Raw genomic sequence first — 16,230 nt, forward strand, 5'->3', positions numbered from 1 at the left:
AAATATTGGTATAATCTATTTAAAAGGTGGTAAATGAGGCCTGTATATTTTATACGACTACGAGATTTGTCATGGCATGTCCTAGGTCAATTTGACACGCCTTTTGAAGTATGAAAGACTGACATTATCTTTGATTACTCATATATTTATGTAAATTGACCACTGGGAAGAAATGTCATTGTTTACCTGGAACGTGAGGGGTTTCCCAGCTGGTACATGTGGGGGTTGTATTGAGCCATAATGGTGATGGTGTCACACTGCTGACCAATGATCAGCCTGGCCTGCTGCTCTGTGGCATTACGCAGGTTAATACCGTTATACTGGAGGGAAGAGAAAGTTTAGATGTTATTGAAAAATCCTCACTGAAAATAAACAGCACTTCTCAATTCTACAGGACATATTCAGGCATTAATAATTATTATTTTATTTTTTATTATTGAATATTCGAAACTTGCAGTGAAGCCGCTCAACAACTGCATCATACCAGTCATCCAACAGATCTCATTCAGAGCGACACACAGAAACATCCAGGGTCAATGCCCTGATCAAGGGCTCGTTGACAGTTCTCCCACCAGGCCAAAAAACGTGAACCCCAACCCTCCAAGATCACCCCACAGTTCCCCAATAGCTGTCCCTCAACCATTCGAGACCACTCCCACAGTCCACCCCAGGAAGAAAAATAAAAAAATACAATTAATTCCGTTCCCCACCCCCAGAACCCCCCAATGCACCAACAACCAAGAGAATGAACTAAAGAGAAAAAAGGAAAAAAGAGAGAAGAAAACAGTAAACAACAATGCAAAAATATACAAATAAAACAAAATAATAAATATAAAACAAAGGACATCAAGGACAACTAAAATCATAACAGCAATGCCAACTGTATATGTCTGTGTGCATGTCTGGCACTATTACATGTATGTGTGTGTTCTTGTATGTGTTTATTTGAATGAGAGCATGTGTACAAACACCTGCACGGCATCAGCCTCGGGCAGACATTAGTTGTAAAAACACTGCCACTCAGTGTCATTTAAACATACGTTTTATTATGTTTCATTTAGATTTTTTATATTTTTTAAATGTTTTTTTTTAGGTTTATCTTTGACCATCATTCCATCTCCCACATAGCAACTCCACTCTAACTTGTCTCCAATTCCACATACCAACCCTCAGCCCATCCCATCTATCTCTGCTGGCCACACACTTTGGGTTCCTACGCAACACATATCTTTCAACTATGCTGTGACGTTTAACGTACAATTTCAATAGAATCCACAGATTGCGAGTTGAAGACAAATACTTTTACTAAGAGTATCAGTATATTAGTAATTGACTGACCTGGTCTCTCCATCTCCTAACAGTACTATTTCTAGGGTCAATTTTAAATCAATTCTATGCATTTTCAGCCATTCCTGAACCTGAGACCAGAAACAGGCTACCTTATGGCAATACAGAATCATTAACCCATTTATTTTGGGAACAAAATCTGCAGTGCTTTGATGATTTTACGCCCCAAATATTAAACATCTTGTTGGTGGCAAGAATTCTATATAATAATTTTAGCTGAAAAGCACAAAGTCTTGAATTTTGGGTTGTTTTATATTTCAACTCATACACCACCCTGTACCATCAAATCTCTTCCCAACTACTTTGCAATCTGTATGGCATAATTGTCAACATTCTGGTCCTCAAATGAAACTGGTATACTTTCCTATGTATGCTATTTTTATTCCTCCACAAGTTATGATCCTTTATATTGGGCAGACAGACCAGTTCCGTACCTCCTCCCGCTGCCACCTGCCTCCTCCATTTTTGGGGTAATGCTGTAATCAATTGGTTGTACTCTTGGATTGAGCAGACCTTCCCATTCAATTTTGATAACTCCATGAAGGACACAACTCTCCCATTCCAATTTACAATATACCCTTTTCAAACATCTTTCCCATAAATACAGATATTTTATCAGCCAGCATATTTGAGTTCAGCGATAATATTTGTTCTATCTTTTCAGGGGGATGAAATTGAAATTGTAGCCAGCTCTGCAATGCTTGTTTGAAAAAATAAATAAATAATAAATTAAGAGAAAATGAGACATAGCAATCTGCACAAAGGCAAGAAGGCCATTTTTAAACAATGGATGAGCTTTTCTTAGTAATCTACTTGAGAACCATTTAGGGTTTTTGTGCTGGTCGAGGGCAGTCAGGTCTGGAGGGAACCAGGGGCTATATCTGTTCTTAGTTCTGCTTTTTTTTGAACGGAGCATGCTTATCTAAGATGGTGAGGAATTTACTTTTAAAGAATGACCAGGCATCCTCAACTGACAGGATGAGGTCAATATCCTTCCAGGATACCCAGGCCAGGTCGATTAGAAAGGCCTGCTCGCAGAAGTGTTTTAGGGAGCGTTTGACAGTGATGAGGGGTGGTCGTTTGACTGCGGACCCGCAGCGGATACAGGCAATGAGGCAATGATCGCTGAGATCCTGATTGAAGACAGCGGAGGTGTATTTGGAGGGCCAGTTGGTCAGGATAACATCTATGAGGGTGCCCTTGTTTACAGATTTAGGGTTGTACCTGGTGGGTTCCTTGATGATTTGTGTGAGATTGAGGGCATCTAGCTTAGATTGTAGGACTGCCGGGGTGTTAAGCATATCCCAGTTTAGGTCACCTAACAGAACAAACTCTGAAGCTAGATGGGGGGCGATCAATTCACAAATGGTGTCCAGGGCACAGCTGGGAGCTGAGGGGGGTCGGTAGCAGGCGGCAACAGTGAGAGACTTATTTCTGGAGAGAGTCATTTTTAAAATTAGTAGTTTGAACTGTTTAGGTATGGACCTGGAAAGTATGACATTACTTGGCAGGCTATCTCTGCAGCAGACTGCAACTCCTCCCCCTTTGGCAGTTCTATCTTGACGGAAAATAATGCGCAGACAGGGATCTGGTGGGGTGCGGGTACAGTGGAGGTAAGCCCGGGCACTGGGTGATGATAAGAGAGGTTGTATCTCTGGACATGCTGGTTGTAATGAGTGAGGTCACCGCATGTATAGGAGGTGGGACAAAGGAGGTATCAGAGGTATGAAGAGTGGAACTAGGGGCTCCATTGTAAAATAAAACAATGATACCTAACCTGAACAACAGTATACAAGGCATAATGACATTTGAGAGAGACATACAGCGAGGCATAAAGTAATCGCAGGTGTTGATTGGGAGAGCTAGCTAAAACAACAGGTGACACAACAACAGCTAATCAGCTAACACAACAACAGCAGGTAAAATGGCGATGACTAGGCAGAGCAGGTCGGATAAACTACACACAGAGCCTGAGTTCGCGGCTGGGGCCGACAGATAAAAAATAAATAAACAGAATGGAGTACCGTAATTAATGGACAGTCCAGCAGGCATCAGCTATGTAGCCAAGTGATCATAGTGTCCAGGGGGCAGCAATATATGGAACAGGGAAGCCGCCACTATGCTAGCAGGCGACAGGGCGTTTAAAGTTAGTAGCCCTCCGACGCAGGCCGGTTGAAGGCACAGCGGATGGAGTATTTGTCGGCAGACCAGTCGTGGTGGTGCGGCGGGGCGTCGTGTCGCCAGAGAATCCAAGCCAGATGGCGAAAGAGGTATTGTAGAATTTAGTTTGCTGGCCGGGAGATGCGTTAGCCACTATTGGCGTTAGCCACTATAGCCAATCGGTAGCAGCGGTGATCCGGTGCCAAGGTCCAGAGTTTACAGCAAGGATCCGGTGGAGTATTGGGCTCTAGGGCCTCAGGGATAGCTTCGGTACTGGGTGCCACGGTGAGCTAGCTAGCTGCAAGCTAGCTGTGAAGATCAGAAGTAGTGGTTTAGAGATTATGTCAGGAATCCGGCGTTGTTGTGGAGAGACAGTCCGATACTGGTAAACTAGCGAGTATTATCCAGGCTAAGAACAGGGCTGGTATCTGTGCAGAAGGTAAAAGCTGCTAGCAGTGGCTAACAATGACTAAATAGCTAATTAGCTGGTTAGCTTCTGGAGGTTCTTGAATGTGTTCTAAAATTTTAAAATAATAGCGATACCATATCAAATTGGGCGAGGCAGGTTACCGGAAGGTATAATCGAATTAAAAATCGGAAAGAGATTGAAAATAAAATTGAAATATATATATGAAAAATACAAAAGTACACGAGACACGAACAAAACACGTCATCACTGCTACGCCATCAGGAGTACCCAGCGCCATAAGTAAGTGAGTAAACTGATATGGCAAAGGAGTTAATCAGGGCAATTTTTCCATAAATCGACAGGGTGCAGGATCTTGTCTATTTTTACAAGTTTTATATTAAAATTCATTGTGGAGAGCTTATTTATATAATTTGTAATATGAATACCGAGTTTGTCTACTTCACCATCAGCCCATTTTATAGGTAAACTGCAGGTTAATGTAAAATGTGTATTTTTTGAGGATCCAATATGTAATATTGTACAATTATCATAATGAACTTTTCTGTACACTCTGGACTAAAACCTATCAAAATATTCAATGAGACATTGCAGGGATCTAGCTTGTGGACTTAACATAAAACTTGAGTCGTCGGCATACATGGACACCTTTATTTTTAAGCCTTGGATTTCTAAACCTTTAATGTTGTTAATAGATCTGATTTTAATAGCTAGCATTTTTGATGGCCTTAACGAATAGATATGGTCACAGAGGACACCCTTGTTTAACTCCTCTTGACAATTCAAAACTCTGAGAAGTAGCCGTTATTTACTATTTTACACCTGGGGTTGATATACATTATTTCCCCCCATTTTATTAGAATCACCGAAATTGAAAAAAGCCAGGCATTTATAAATAAAAGCCAGTCTTACTTTATTAAATGCTTTTTCAAAATCTGCTATAAATACTATTCCTTGCTTCTTATATATTTCATGATGTTCTATTATTTCTAGTAGTTGTCGTATATTATCTCCAATGTATCGTCCATGTATAAAACCTGTCTGATCAGGATGAACAATACCTGGTAAAAACCCTTTTAATTCTGAGTGCTATGCGTTTTGCTGATATTTTTGCATCACAACATTGAAGTGTAAAGGGCCTTCAGTTTTTTAGCTAGACTGGGTCTTTATATTTGCCATCTGGTTCTTGTTTTAATAATAGAGAAATCAGACCTTCCTGCGGAGTACCTGAGACTAGCATTTTATAGGAGTAGTTAAAACAATCAAAAAATACTTGATATACCTCTACCGGTATGCCATCAAGCCCTGGGGTTTTTCCAGACTGAAAGGATCAAATAGCCTCAAAAAGTTTCAGGCATTAATGTGTGACTAAATCATTCTGGATAAGAGCGTCTGCTTCAGTACCAGTCATAAGTTTGGACCACTACTCATTCAAGGGTTTTGCTTTATTTTTACTATTTTCTACATTGCAGAATAATAGTGAAGACATCAAAACTATGAAATAACACAAATGGAATCATGTAGTAACCAAAAAAAAGTGATAAATCTAAATATATTTGATATTCTTCGAAGTAGCCACCCTTCGCTTTGATGACAGCATTACACACTCTTGGCATTCTCTCAACCAGCTTCATGACGTAGTCACCTGGAATGCATTTCAAATAAGGAGGTGTGCCATGTTTAAAGTTAATTTGTGAAATGTCTTTCCTTCTTAATGCGTTTCAGCCAATCATTTGTGTTGTGACAAGGTAGGGGTGGTATACAGAAGATAGGGCTATTTGGTAAAAGACCAAGTCCATATTACGGCAAGAACAGTTCAAATAAGCAAAGAGAAACGACAGTCCATCATTACTTGAAGACATGGTCAGTCAATCCGGAAAATGTCAATTACTTTGAAGTGCAGTCACAAAAACGATCAAGCTCTATGATGAAACTGGCTCTCATGAGAACCGCCACAGGCAAGGAAGACCCAGAGTTACCTCTGCTACAGAGGAAAAGTTAATTAGCATTACCAGTCTCAGGAATTACAACCAAATAAATGCTTCAGAGTTCAAGTAACAGACATCTCAACATCAACTGTTCAGAGGAGACTGCGTGTATCAGGCCTTCATGGTCGAATTGCTGCAAAGAAACTACTACGAAGAAGAGACTTGCTTGGGCCAAGAAACACGAGCAATGGACATTAGACCGGTGGAAATCTGTCCTTTGGTCTGATGAGTCCAAATTTGAGATTTTTGGTTCGAACTGCCATGTCTTTGTGAGAAGCAGAGTAGGTGAACGGATGATCTCCGCATGTGTGGTTCCCACCGTGAAGGATAAAGGAGGTGTGATGGTGCTTTTCTGGTGACACTGTTTGTGATTTATTTAGAATTCAAGGCACACTTAAACAGCATGGCTACCACAGCATTTTGCAGCAATACGCCATCCCATTTGTTTTTCAACAGGACAATGACCCAACACACATCCAGGATGTATAAGGGCTATTTGACCAAGAACGAGAGTGATGGAGTGCTGAATCACCCGACCTCAACCTAATTGAGATGGTTTGGGATGAGTTGGACTGCAGAGTGAAGGAAAAACAGCCAACAAGTGCTCAGCACATGTGGGAACTCCTTCATGACTGTAGGAAAAGCATTCCTGGTGAAGCTGGTTGAGAAAATGCCAAGAGTGTGCAAAGCTGTCATCAAGGCAAAGGGTGGCTACTTTGAAAAATCAAAAATATATTTTGATTTGTGTAACACTTTTTGGGTTACTTCATAGTTTTGTTGTCTTCACAATTATTCGACAATGTAGAAAATAGTAAAAATAAAGAAAAACCCTAGAATTAGTAGGTGTGTACAAACTTTAACTGGTGCTGTAAATGACTATAATGTTTTATTCCATTAATAGGAATAAACTTCATCACAGAATCACATTGACAATTTCCTCCTGATCTGAAATGTATTTGATCCTTAACCCTGCCAGGAAGAAATGAAACAGGAAGTTACCTCGAGGAGTTGGTCACCGTACTCCAGGCCGGCCTGGTGGGCGATGCTGCCTCCCGTCACCTTGGAGACGAAGATGCCGCCGTTCTCGCCACCGACGATAGAGATGCCCAGAGGCTCCGCCCCTTTGTGAACGATCACGTTCCGAGGTTCCTCCAGGTACGGCCTGATGGGAGGGAGGGATGAGATAAAACATCAGGGCTACATGTCAACTCCCCAATAAGGGTCTGGACAAAAGTAGTGCACTACATAGGGACTAGGGTGCTATGAAACACACATGTTGATTTTCACAATACATAGGCATAGCTCATACACAGAGCCATATTATATTTCACAGGAAGGACCAACAGTCAGAAATAAAAGGGACAAACAGTGTGCTAAAAGACGAAGAAAAGCAAAAGGTGGTGAAGTGGACTCAGAGGTAGCTTCACACTCAGCATCACGACTAGGATTGGACCCAAACACACAGAGAATGCCATGCCATCTGCAAAAGGTCACAAACCTTCAGTATCATGCAGCTTCAGTGAGAATGACTTTACACATGAAACAAGGGGCCACGTAATTTCAAACAAGTCCAATCAAACAAACACAATTGAGAGACAGCACACATCAATCTATCAAATCTGGATCAAGAGGAATAGTTGGGCAGGTTTTCTGGATCTTTGTAAACCTAGCATGCACAGACCTGTTTGACTGGAAGGTGGGATTGAGGCCTAACTGCTGTTCGGGTTGAGAAATACCACACAACACATGCTTTATACATCCCAGGTGTCTAGACCAGATCTCGATGGGCTCTCTCCTTGTTACTAGGCCTCAGCGTAGGGGTTGTTTCTGGACAAGCCTGGGTCTCTCTCTTTATCTCAAGCATGTTAACAGTAAGATCATCTGTGTCTGAGGTGGATCCAACGAACCTGAGGCTCCTGAGAGAGGAGAACCTCGGCCTAGCAGCCAGAGGGATCCTCAGAAAAGACCTGTTACGGTACAGAGACCTGGAGACATTTACACACATGGCAGATAGAAGAGAAGAAACGAGGGAGGAGATGGAGGAGAGAAAAGCAGACAGGGCAGAGGAAGAAAGACAGCAAGGTGGTGAAAAATAGAAAATATGCAGAGGCCAAACAGTTCTGCTGTGATAAGAAAAACAGAAAAATAAACAAGAATACTAGCCTGGTTCCTTCTGTGTGTGCTTTAGCAAATCCTTCTAACATCATCATTCCACTGGCATAGTCAGGGGAGTTGGCTAAAGCACAAACAGATCTGGGATCAGGCTACAAAGAGAAATGACAGCAGCATACTGCATTTACCAACAGCATTATAACTGATCTATAATCAATGCATCACACACTTCCTATTTGTATTATTGCCAAACCTCTCCTCGAGTACCCTCAGCCTATTCCAGTACATGCACATCTGATTCAACTAATAAAGGACTTGGTGATTATTTGACCAATTGAATCATGTGTTCTAGTACTGGAACAGAGTCACCACATAGAACTGCTGGTGGCAGGAGATACTACAGACATGGTTTTACACCTTCCTTCCCTTTTCAAAAATCATTCTTATTTTTTCCCCCACTTGTCTCGTCTTTTCCTTCCTACCGGTCTTTCCTCCGCTCTCCTATTGGCACAGGGCTGACGGAGAATCTGGGCAGGGTGGAGATAGAGCTCTGTGATTGGCTGCTAGCGAAGGAGGAAGTCTCCAGGTTGAGAGGTGAGTGGGGTGGAGTGATGAGGCTGGGGCTGCTGCACTCTGAATGGGACAGGGAGCCTGGAGGCGAGGGGCCGGGGAGAGACGAAGGGAGAGGGGGGAGAAGAGGAGGGGAAGAAACTTAAAATGAGATGAGAATGTACTTAATCAATCCCAAAAGGAAAATGTGTTTGTCATTCTTACAACCGTAGTAAAAACAATTAAAATGCTCAAAACAGTTCAAACATGGTAGTAGGACGAGAGGGAGAGAATTGGTCCATAGTTCCAGTATCATTTCTCAGAGAGGTAATCAGGTTGGAAATAACAGACACAAACATGTTCACCCCCAGCTTTAACTTCGAGGGACTGAAAATCTATACGATTAACCAAGAGTTTAGTGTTATGACTCTTTTCGTCCCCCCTCTTTCAGCCGTAAATCACAGCACCTTTAAATGAGCTGCTAACAGGGCTGTCACATTCTCCTCCGAGAATACATGAGCGTAGTCAGCTGTTTGACTTGGAATAAGTTCTTTAGTTGAGTGGAAAATCAGTGCTCTAAAGGCTCATTGGGTCCAGCGTCAGAAAATATTGGTAGAGATGCCCAATATTCAGGGAACAGGAATCTTAAAAGTTAATACATTCATTCATCCATCCAGCCATTTGTTAATTCATTCATTTTCCCAACCCCCCACCCATGTGTTTGTTCAATCATCCATCCATGCATAAATTAATCCGTTCATTGCTCTATCCATGCATGTACCTCTGTCAGAGCCCAGCATGGACCGTGGGTAGCGGGGAGTGGAGGGGATCTTTATCCTCTCTGTCCGGTACTGGACGTTACTGGACCAACCTGATGGAATAGAGGAAAAGTCCATCAGTGTGTGTGTGTGTGTGTGTGTGTATGTGTGTGTGTGTGTGTGTGTGTGGGTGTGTGTAAGCATGTACTGTATAATATGAGTGTTGTGTGTGTGGCATGCGTGCATGCGTGGGTGACTGACTGACTGACCAAGGCCCAGGCGAGCGCTGGAGGGTAGCGAGTTGGTACCATGGGAGGTGCTGCTGCTGCGTGACGAGGACGATGAGTAGTCTGCTGCTGGACGCTTCTGGCTCAGGTCCAGGCTCAGACGACCCTGGTGCTGCGGACTGACACACACACACTCTAACTACATAATTCATGGGTTGCACTTAGCGTCATTTACGCACGCCATTGTTATAAAATGCATCTTGAGGACTGGTGCACGACTGAACTCAATACATTCTCAAACAGGAAGACATTTCAAAAGAAGGTAACTAATTAGTAGAAAAACCTTTGGTCATCACTGTAATGTCGTCACAGACTTCACGTTGTTCAACGTTAGCTAGCTAGCTAAGATTGAGGGGAGAGCATTTAACCTAGCTAACATTAGCATTGCTAGGTATTTTTAACAAACCTTCCTTACTAATAGCAACCTTGCCATCTGTCTAAAGTAAATTTGACTACATTATAATGCTGACCAACTTGTTTCCTACTAATTATTTGCCTACTTCAGCAATGGCATCATATTTTTAAGCCACGATACTGTAATTTAGACATTTGCCCCCGTTAAGAATGACTGGGCATCTTGGTTTTCGGGGCAGTTATTCTGTCTGTGGTGGTTACCTGTGGTGTTGGTTGTTGTGCTGGTGTTGGCAGATCTGGGAGGAGACAGAGGGACAGTTGTTGGTGTGGACTCTGTGGCTGCGGACTGTGTATACTGGGTTCCTCATCACAGCAGTCACTGCTGGACACGGGGCAAGGCCACGATGGGCCGAATCTGACAACACAACACACACTGGTTTGAGAACATTACCACACTGGTTAGATGGGAGGAACACACTGGTTAGATGGGAGGAACGGTTAAGAGCATTGGGCCAGTAATTCGCTGGTTCCAATTCCCAAGCGGACAATGTGGAAAAATCTTCCATTCTGCTCTTGAGCAAGGCAGTTGACCCCCAAGAACAACTGCTCCCCGGGCTCTGAGGACATGGATGTTGATTAAGGCAGCCCCCCGCACCTCTCTGATTCAGAGGGGTTGGGTTAAATGCAGAAGACGCATTTCAGTTGAATGCATTCAATTGTACAACTGACTAGGTATCCCCTTTTCTTTTTGATGCGTGCGTGTGTGAGAGACTCACTTGCAGACAAGGTACCGTTGTAGACTGTGGAGCCGAAGCCCACACTCTGTCTGTGGAAGCGGTTGGGGGAGGAGCGAAGCATCTCTCTGGGCTCTGGAGAGTGATCATCATTGGAGTAGCTCTTGTGATTGACATATACAGAAATCAATTAGTTTAATGATGATAAACAGAAACAGCAGGTGAATAAGAAGAAGAACCCATTTCAGAGTGTTGGGATGACAATCACAGTTCAATAACCAGGAGCAGAAACAGGAAGAGGAGACTAAAGGAGTCTTTTGAGAGTGTTGGGATGGGACCACAGCCCCTGGCTCAGCACTGTGAGACATGGTCTGCTTATTGCCTGGAACTCTGTGCAGAAGTATCAAGCAGTTTCTCTCTTTGTGTTTTGAGACATAAGACGCATCTCTATAGTCTTAAGTGGCATCCTCTCCTCTACTCGATCACAGTTGATGTTAAACACAGTCTTGGAAGGTGCACGCAACATAAGAGGGTGCCTTCACCAGTTCAGTTCTTTAACGTCACTGTAGATGGAGGAGAGGAAGCCTTTAGGGTATACTATTGTGACCGGCCCTTGTGAAAAGCACTATAGATAGCATCACATTAATAACAAACTGACCTGGAAGGCGGGCAGGGGGATGGACTGGGGGGTCATCCTACGTCTGAGCGCTGGGGCAGATTTAGGGCGGGGCCTCTTTACCTCAGGCTCCTCACCCCGGGTTCGACCAATGTCCTCGTCACATGACTTCCTCTGCGTCAGGACCTTCCCATCCAGGAAGTAGTGGTTCCCGTTCCTGTCCCTCTCTCGTTCCCCACTGCTCTCCCCCATAACCATGGCAACAGCCTCCCCTTTGCCCCCGTCGGAGGTAAGCGTGCAGTCGGAAGCAGAGCTGCTCTGCTGTTTGTGTTTGAATTTGAACGAATCGTTGCGGGTGGGCGGAGTCGGAGGTGTGGGTGTGGCCGTAGAGGAGGAGGAGAGAGACTCCCTCTTGGAGGGCTGCGGGGAGTGGGCCACCAGCTGACTGGACGACAGGAACTCCATCTTGGAAGACTGTGGCGCCGTCTCAGACCGTGGTTTGAAGGCATCCGGGTTGAAGATAGACTTCCTCTGTTTGGGCGACTTGAAGATGGACAGTTGGGTCGGAGTCATCGCTGTGGTCGTATCCACGGCGACGGACATCCCACCTACGATCACCTTGGGCCAGGTGCCACCACTTTGCTTCCTCTCCAGGGTGGTCTCCATGGTGATGCAGTCGGCAGGTTTAGAGGGGTCATAGGTGATGGGGGGTGGGGGTGCATTGGCGTAGGGGGACCCAGAGCAGCACTCCTGGAAGGCGCTGGGGCCGTAGCGGCCCGGGGAACCCAGACCGAGGTCAGAGGACGGCCGAAGGCTGGTTGAGTGGAGAGACACCATGGAAAAGGGCTTCCTGATGTCCCCGTACACCCCCATCCCCTCCTCAGGTTCACCTGCCCCACCCTTCCTCCTCTCTCCAGGGATGTTGACGTTACTACCCCCCCCTCCTGTGTCGGGGCAGAAGATGTCTGTCTGCGTGGAGCTGTTGTGTTTGAGGCTGTTCCTGGAGAGTACCTCGGAGAGACGGCCGTTGGACGATGACTCCCGCAGGCTCTCGAAGATGCTCTGGCCCGACGAACTGTGAGGAAAGAACTGGGGACATAAGAGGATAGAGGACAGAGAAAGAGGTGTGTTAGGAGTAGTGAACACATTTACTTTTCCCCTGAAAAAAAGTATTACACTATCCTGATATCTAGCCACTGCAGCGTAGCAGTGGAGGCTGCTGAGGGGCAGCTCATTACGGCTGGAACGGAGCAAATGGAATGGCAATAAACAATGTGTTTGTCCTCCCCAATGAAGGTGCCACTAACCTCCTGTGCAGTGAATTAGTATCTAAAGTGTTTGTTATTGAGAAATTCAAATGAGTACTAAAATTAGTACCCTCTGTAGCATTTCTCTGCATATATCAATGATGTTGCTCTTGCCGCGGGCGATTCCCTGATCCACCTCTACGCAGACGACACCATTCTGTATACTTCTGGCCCTTCCTTGGACACTGTGCTATCTAACCTCCAAACAAGCTTCAATGCCATACAACACTCCTTCCGTGGCCTCCAACTGCTCTTAAACGCTAGTAAAACCAAATGCATGCTTTTCAACCGTTCGCTGCCTGCACCTGCACGCCTGACTAGCATCACCACCCTGGATGGTTCCGACCTTCCGAATATGTGGACATCTATAAGTACCTAGGTGTCTGGCTAGACTGTAAACTCTCCTTCCAGACTCATATCAAACATCTCCAATCCAAAATCAAATCTAGAATCGGCTTTCTATTTTGCAACAAAGCCTCCTTCACTCACGCCGCCAAACTTACCCTAGTAAAACTGACTATCCTACCGATCCTCGACTTCGGCGATGTCATCTACAAAATGGCTTCCAATACTCTACTCAGCAAACTGGATGCAGTTTATCAGTGCCATCCGCTTTGTTACTAAAGCACCTTATACCACCCACCACTGCGACATGTATGCTCTAGTCGGCTGGCCCTTGCTACATATTCGTCGCCAGACCCACTGGCTCCAGGTCATCTACAAGTCCATGCTAGGTAAAGCTCCGCCTTTTCTCAGTTCACTGGTCACGATGGCAACACCCACCCGTAGCACACGCTCCAGCAGGTGTATCTCACTGATCATCCCTAAAGCCAACACCTCATTTGGCCGCCTTTCCTTCCAGTTCTCTGCTGCCTGTGACTGGAACGAATTGCAAAAATCGCTGAAGTTGGAGACTTTTATCTCCCTCACCAACTTCAAACATCTGCTATCTGGGCAGCTAACCGATCGCTGCAGCTGTACTTAGTCTATCGGTAAATAGCCCACCCAATTTACCTACCTCATCCCCATACGGTTTTCATTTATTTACTTTTCGGCTCTTTTGCACACCAGTATCTCTACCTGCACATGACCATCTGATCATTTATCACTCCAGTGTTAATCTGCTAAATTGTAATTATTCGCCTACCTCCTCATGCCTTTTGCACACAATGTATATAGACTCTTTTGTTTAAATGTTTTTTTTTTAAATTCTGTGTTATTGACTTGTTTATTGTTTACTCCATGTGTAACTCTGTGTTGCTGTCTGTTCACACTGCTATGCTTTATCTTGGCCAGGTCGCAGTTGTAAATGAGAACTTGTTCTCAACTAGCCTACCTGGTTAAATAAAGGTGAAATAAATCAAATAAAATAAGGTTGTTGCAGACTCAAGGATAACTAAAATGCAAGGCCAGTTTGCAGTAAAGTTTAGATTAACCTTCAAGTCAAAGCCCTATCCTAAATGAGAACGTTATGTGGCACCACACTGGCTGGAGGAGAACTTTAAGCCACTGCGTATTGAAGGAGCTTAGTACAAGGGGCTAGTTTATATTCACCTTCATGAGAGAGAGGCTTAGAGAGTCCCTACAGTTCCTAAGCAGAGTCTCGCACTCCGTCACCGACTTGTTGTCCAGAGCGATGCCGTTGATCTGGGGAAAACAGAGGACACGCTCAGAAAAACACTACTCAAACTACACCTTTCTCAAACACACGTTCTCCTAGGTTGAGAATAAACCTAACCCTAAGAGATTCTCTGCCCCCGAAGAATAGTGCTAGAGACTGCATTCTGCCTTCCTTCCTGCTGCAGCGGCTCTTCTGTCAGAAACGCAGGCCAGCGGCTCTTCTGTCAGAAACGCAGGCCAGCGGCTCTTCTGTCAGAAACGCAGGCCAGCGGCTCTTCTGTCAGAAACGCAGGCCAGCGGCTCTTCTGTCAGAAACGCAGGCCAGCGGCTCTTCTATCAGAAACGCAGGCCAGCGGCTCTTCTATCAGAAACGCAATTTCCACATTTCAATGAGAATAGGACTGAGGCGAATTATAAAAAAAATACTGTGGAGGGGAGAGGGGCGCAGGGAGGGAAAAGAGGACATTTGGTAATAAATGCAAGCCTGAGTCTTATCTAAAAAGAGGTCAGACTAGTGAATATTTAACACTACTGTTTGAAGCAGTTTATTCCATCTGTGGGACTGACAGCTTAGTCTGAGACATTGGAGTAATGAGCATTAGTATATGCGGATTGTGCACTGACTGCATGTCGCTCTAGGGTCAGCGCGTTCAAGTCCTTTCCCTACTAACATCATTAAACATCTACCGTATATGCAAAATATAACCTGCTACATTCATTAACAACTACAAGGACATCGTATAAGATGATACACAACCATGATTGACATCTGCAGGCATCTGATCCAACGGTCGCTAATCACTAACACTGAGCAGTCATCTCCCATATCAGCTAGCCTGACTTTACTATTTAAGGTGAGAGTATCAACTGGGTGTATCCCAAATGGCACCCTAAGCCCGATATAGTGCATTACTTTTGACCTTGGCCTAATGTGCTCTGGTTAAAAACAGTGCTGCATGTAGGGAGTAATAGGGTGCACTACTGGGACACAGCCCTGGTCTGCCATTAGAGGTGAGTGGAGAGACATTAAGCCCAGTAGCTTTATTAAGCAGTAGAGCTTCACCGTCAGGATCTGGAGGATTATGCTTTCTGCTGCAGTTGGTGGATCATGATTAGAGAGCAGGTCATTCTGCTAGGTAGAGTGATGACTGGCTATGATTCTGTCTGCCACTAAGTCACTAGAGACATACATGGAACAGGGGTGAAATCAGGTGAAGGAAAAGGAGGGAGAGGTTGGAAGATAATGGATTAGAAGAACAGGAGGAGAAGAACAGGAGAAGAACAGGAAGAGAAGAAGAGGAGTAGAGGAGTAGAACAGGAGGAGTAGATGTAGATGTGGGGGGAGTAGATGTGGGAGGAGTAGACGTGGGAGGAGTAGACGTGGGAGGAGGTGGAGGATGAAAAGAGGTGTAGGAGAAGGACTCACAGCGATAAGTCTGTCTCCGACTGTCAGAGATCCCTCCCTGGCAGCAGGACTCCCCTGGACCAGGGCCGTCACAAACACGCCACTCTCCAGACCTATACCGCTGTCTGGATTAGAGAGAAGGATAGAGGACAAAGATATAAAAGCCATATCCACTAGATGGAATATTTTTAAAAGGGATGCATCATAAGGCAGAGTTCAATATGGAAGGTGCCAGAACACTCATTACCAACGTTAACTCTAAATAGAGTTTGTCAAAAAAGCTGGTACCTTTGTGTCCGATTAGGTTGATGTGTATGGGGGTGACCAGCCTCCCTCCCAGAGACTTCCTCCTGCGCACCACCATGTTGATCAGTCCGCCTCCATTAAGCACCGCGTTCACCACCTGCTTCCTGTCCTTATTGGTCAAATTCACATCATTTAACTTCAACAGCCAATCGTTCACTCTGAAAAGCAGGAAGTGAAAACGTGTTATTGGAGATGAGGAAAGAACAGGTTGTGTTGAGTGATGTTAAAAGTAACAGATGGAAAAGTTTTTTTAAAATCTG

At 44.6% G+C, this 16,230-nt stretch overlaps 1 protein-coding gene across 4 annotated transcripts in view; it reads right to left on the reverse strand.

Moving 5' to 3' along the window:
• LOC110530648 (disks large homolog 5) overlaps window positions 1–16,230 on the reverse strand; it is a 102,095-nt gene that overhangs the window by 22,462 nt on the left and 63,403 nt on the right. For 2 of the 4 annotated variants that reach the window (XM_036986957.1, XM_036986952.1), the window contains exons 14-25: window positions 15,953–16,128; window positions 15,686–15,789; window positions 14,194–14,286; window positions 11,375–12,421; window positions 10,759–10,879; window positions 10,244–10,397; window positions 9,611–9,747; window positions 9,365–9,454; window positions 8,517–8,685; window positions 7,830–7,907; window positions 6,922–7,084; window positions 187–320 (exon numbers count right to left, since the gene is read on the reverse strand). In XM_036986957.1, the coding sequence (XP_036842852.1) occupies window positions 187–320; window positions 6,922–7,084; window positions 7,830–7,907; window positions 8,517–8,685; window positions 9,365–9,454; window positions 9,611–9,747; window positions 10,244–10,397; window positions 10,759–10,879; window positions 11,375–12,421; window positions 14,194–14,286; window positions 15,686–15,789; window positions 15,953–16,128 (2,466 nt within the window). The remainder of the gene's footprint in view (window positions 1–186; window positions 321–6,921; window positions 7,085–7,829; window positions 7,908–8,516; window positions 8,686–9,364; window positions 9,455–9,610; window positions 9,748–10,243; window positions 10,398–10,758; window positions 10,880–11,374; window positions 12,422–14,193; window positions 14,287–15,685; window positions 15,790–15,952; window positions 16,129–16,230) is intronic. The other 2 variants (XM_036986964.1, XM_036986961.1) reach the window with 2 other exon arrangements.

Source organism: Oncorhynchus mykiss, chromosome 1 (assembly GCF_013265735.2).
Source record: "Oncorhynchus mykiss isolate Arlee chromosome 1, USDA_OmykA_1.1, whole genome shotgun sequence".
In the NCBI taxonomy this organism is placed as follows: Eukaryota; Metazoa; Chordata; class Actinopteri; order Salmoniformes; family Salmonidae; genus Oncorhynchus; species Oncorhynchus mykiss.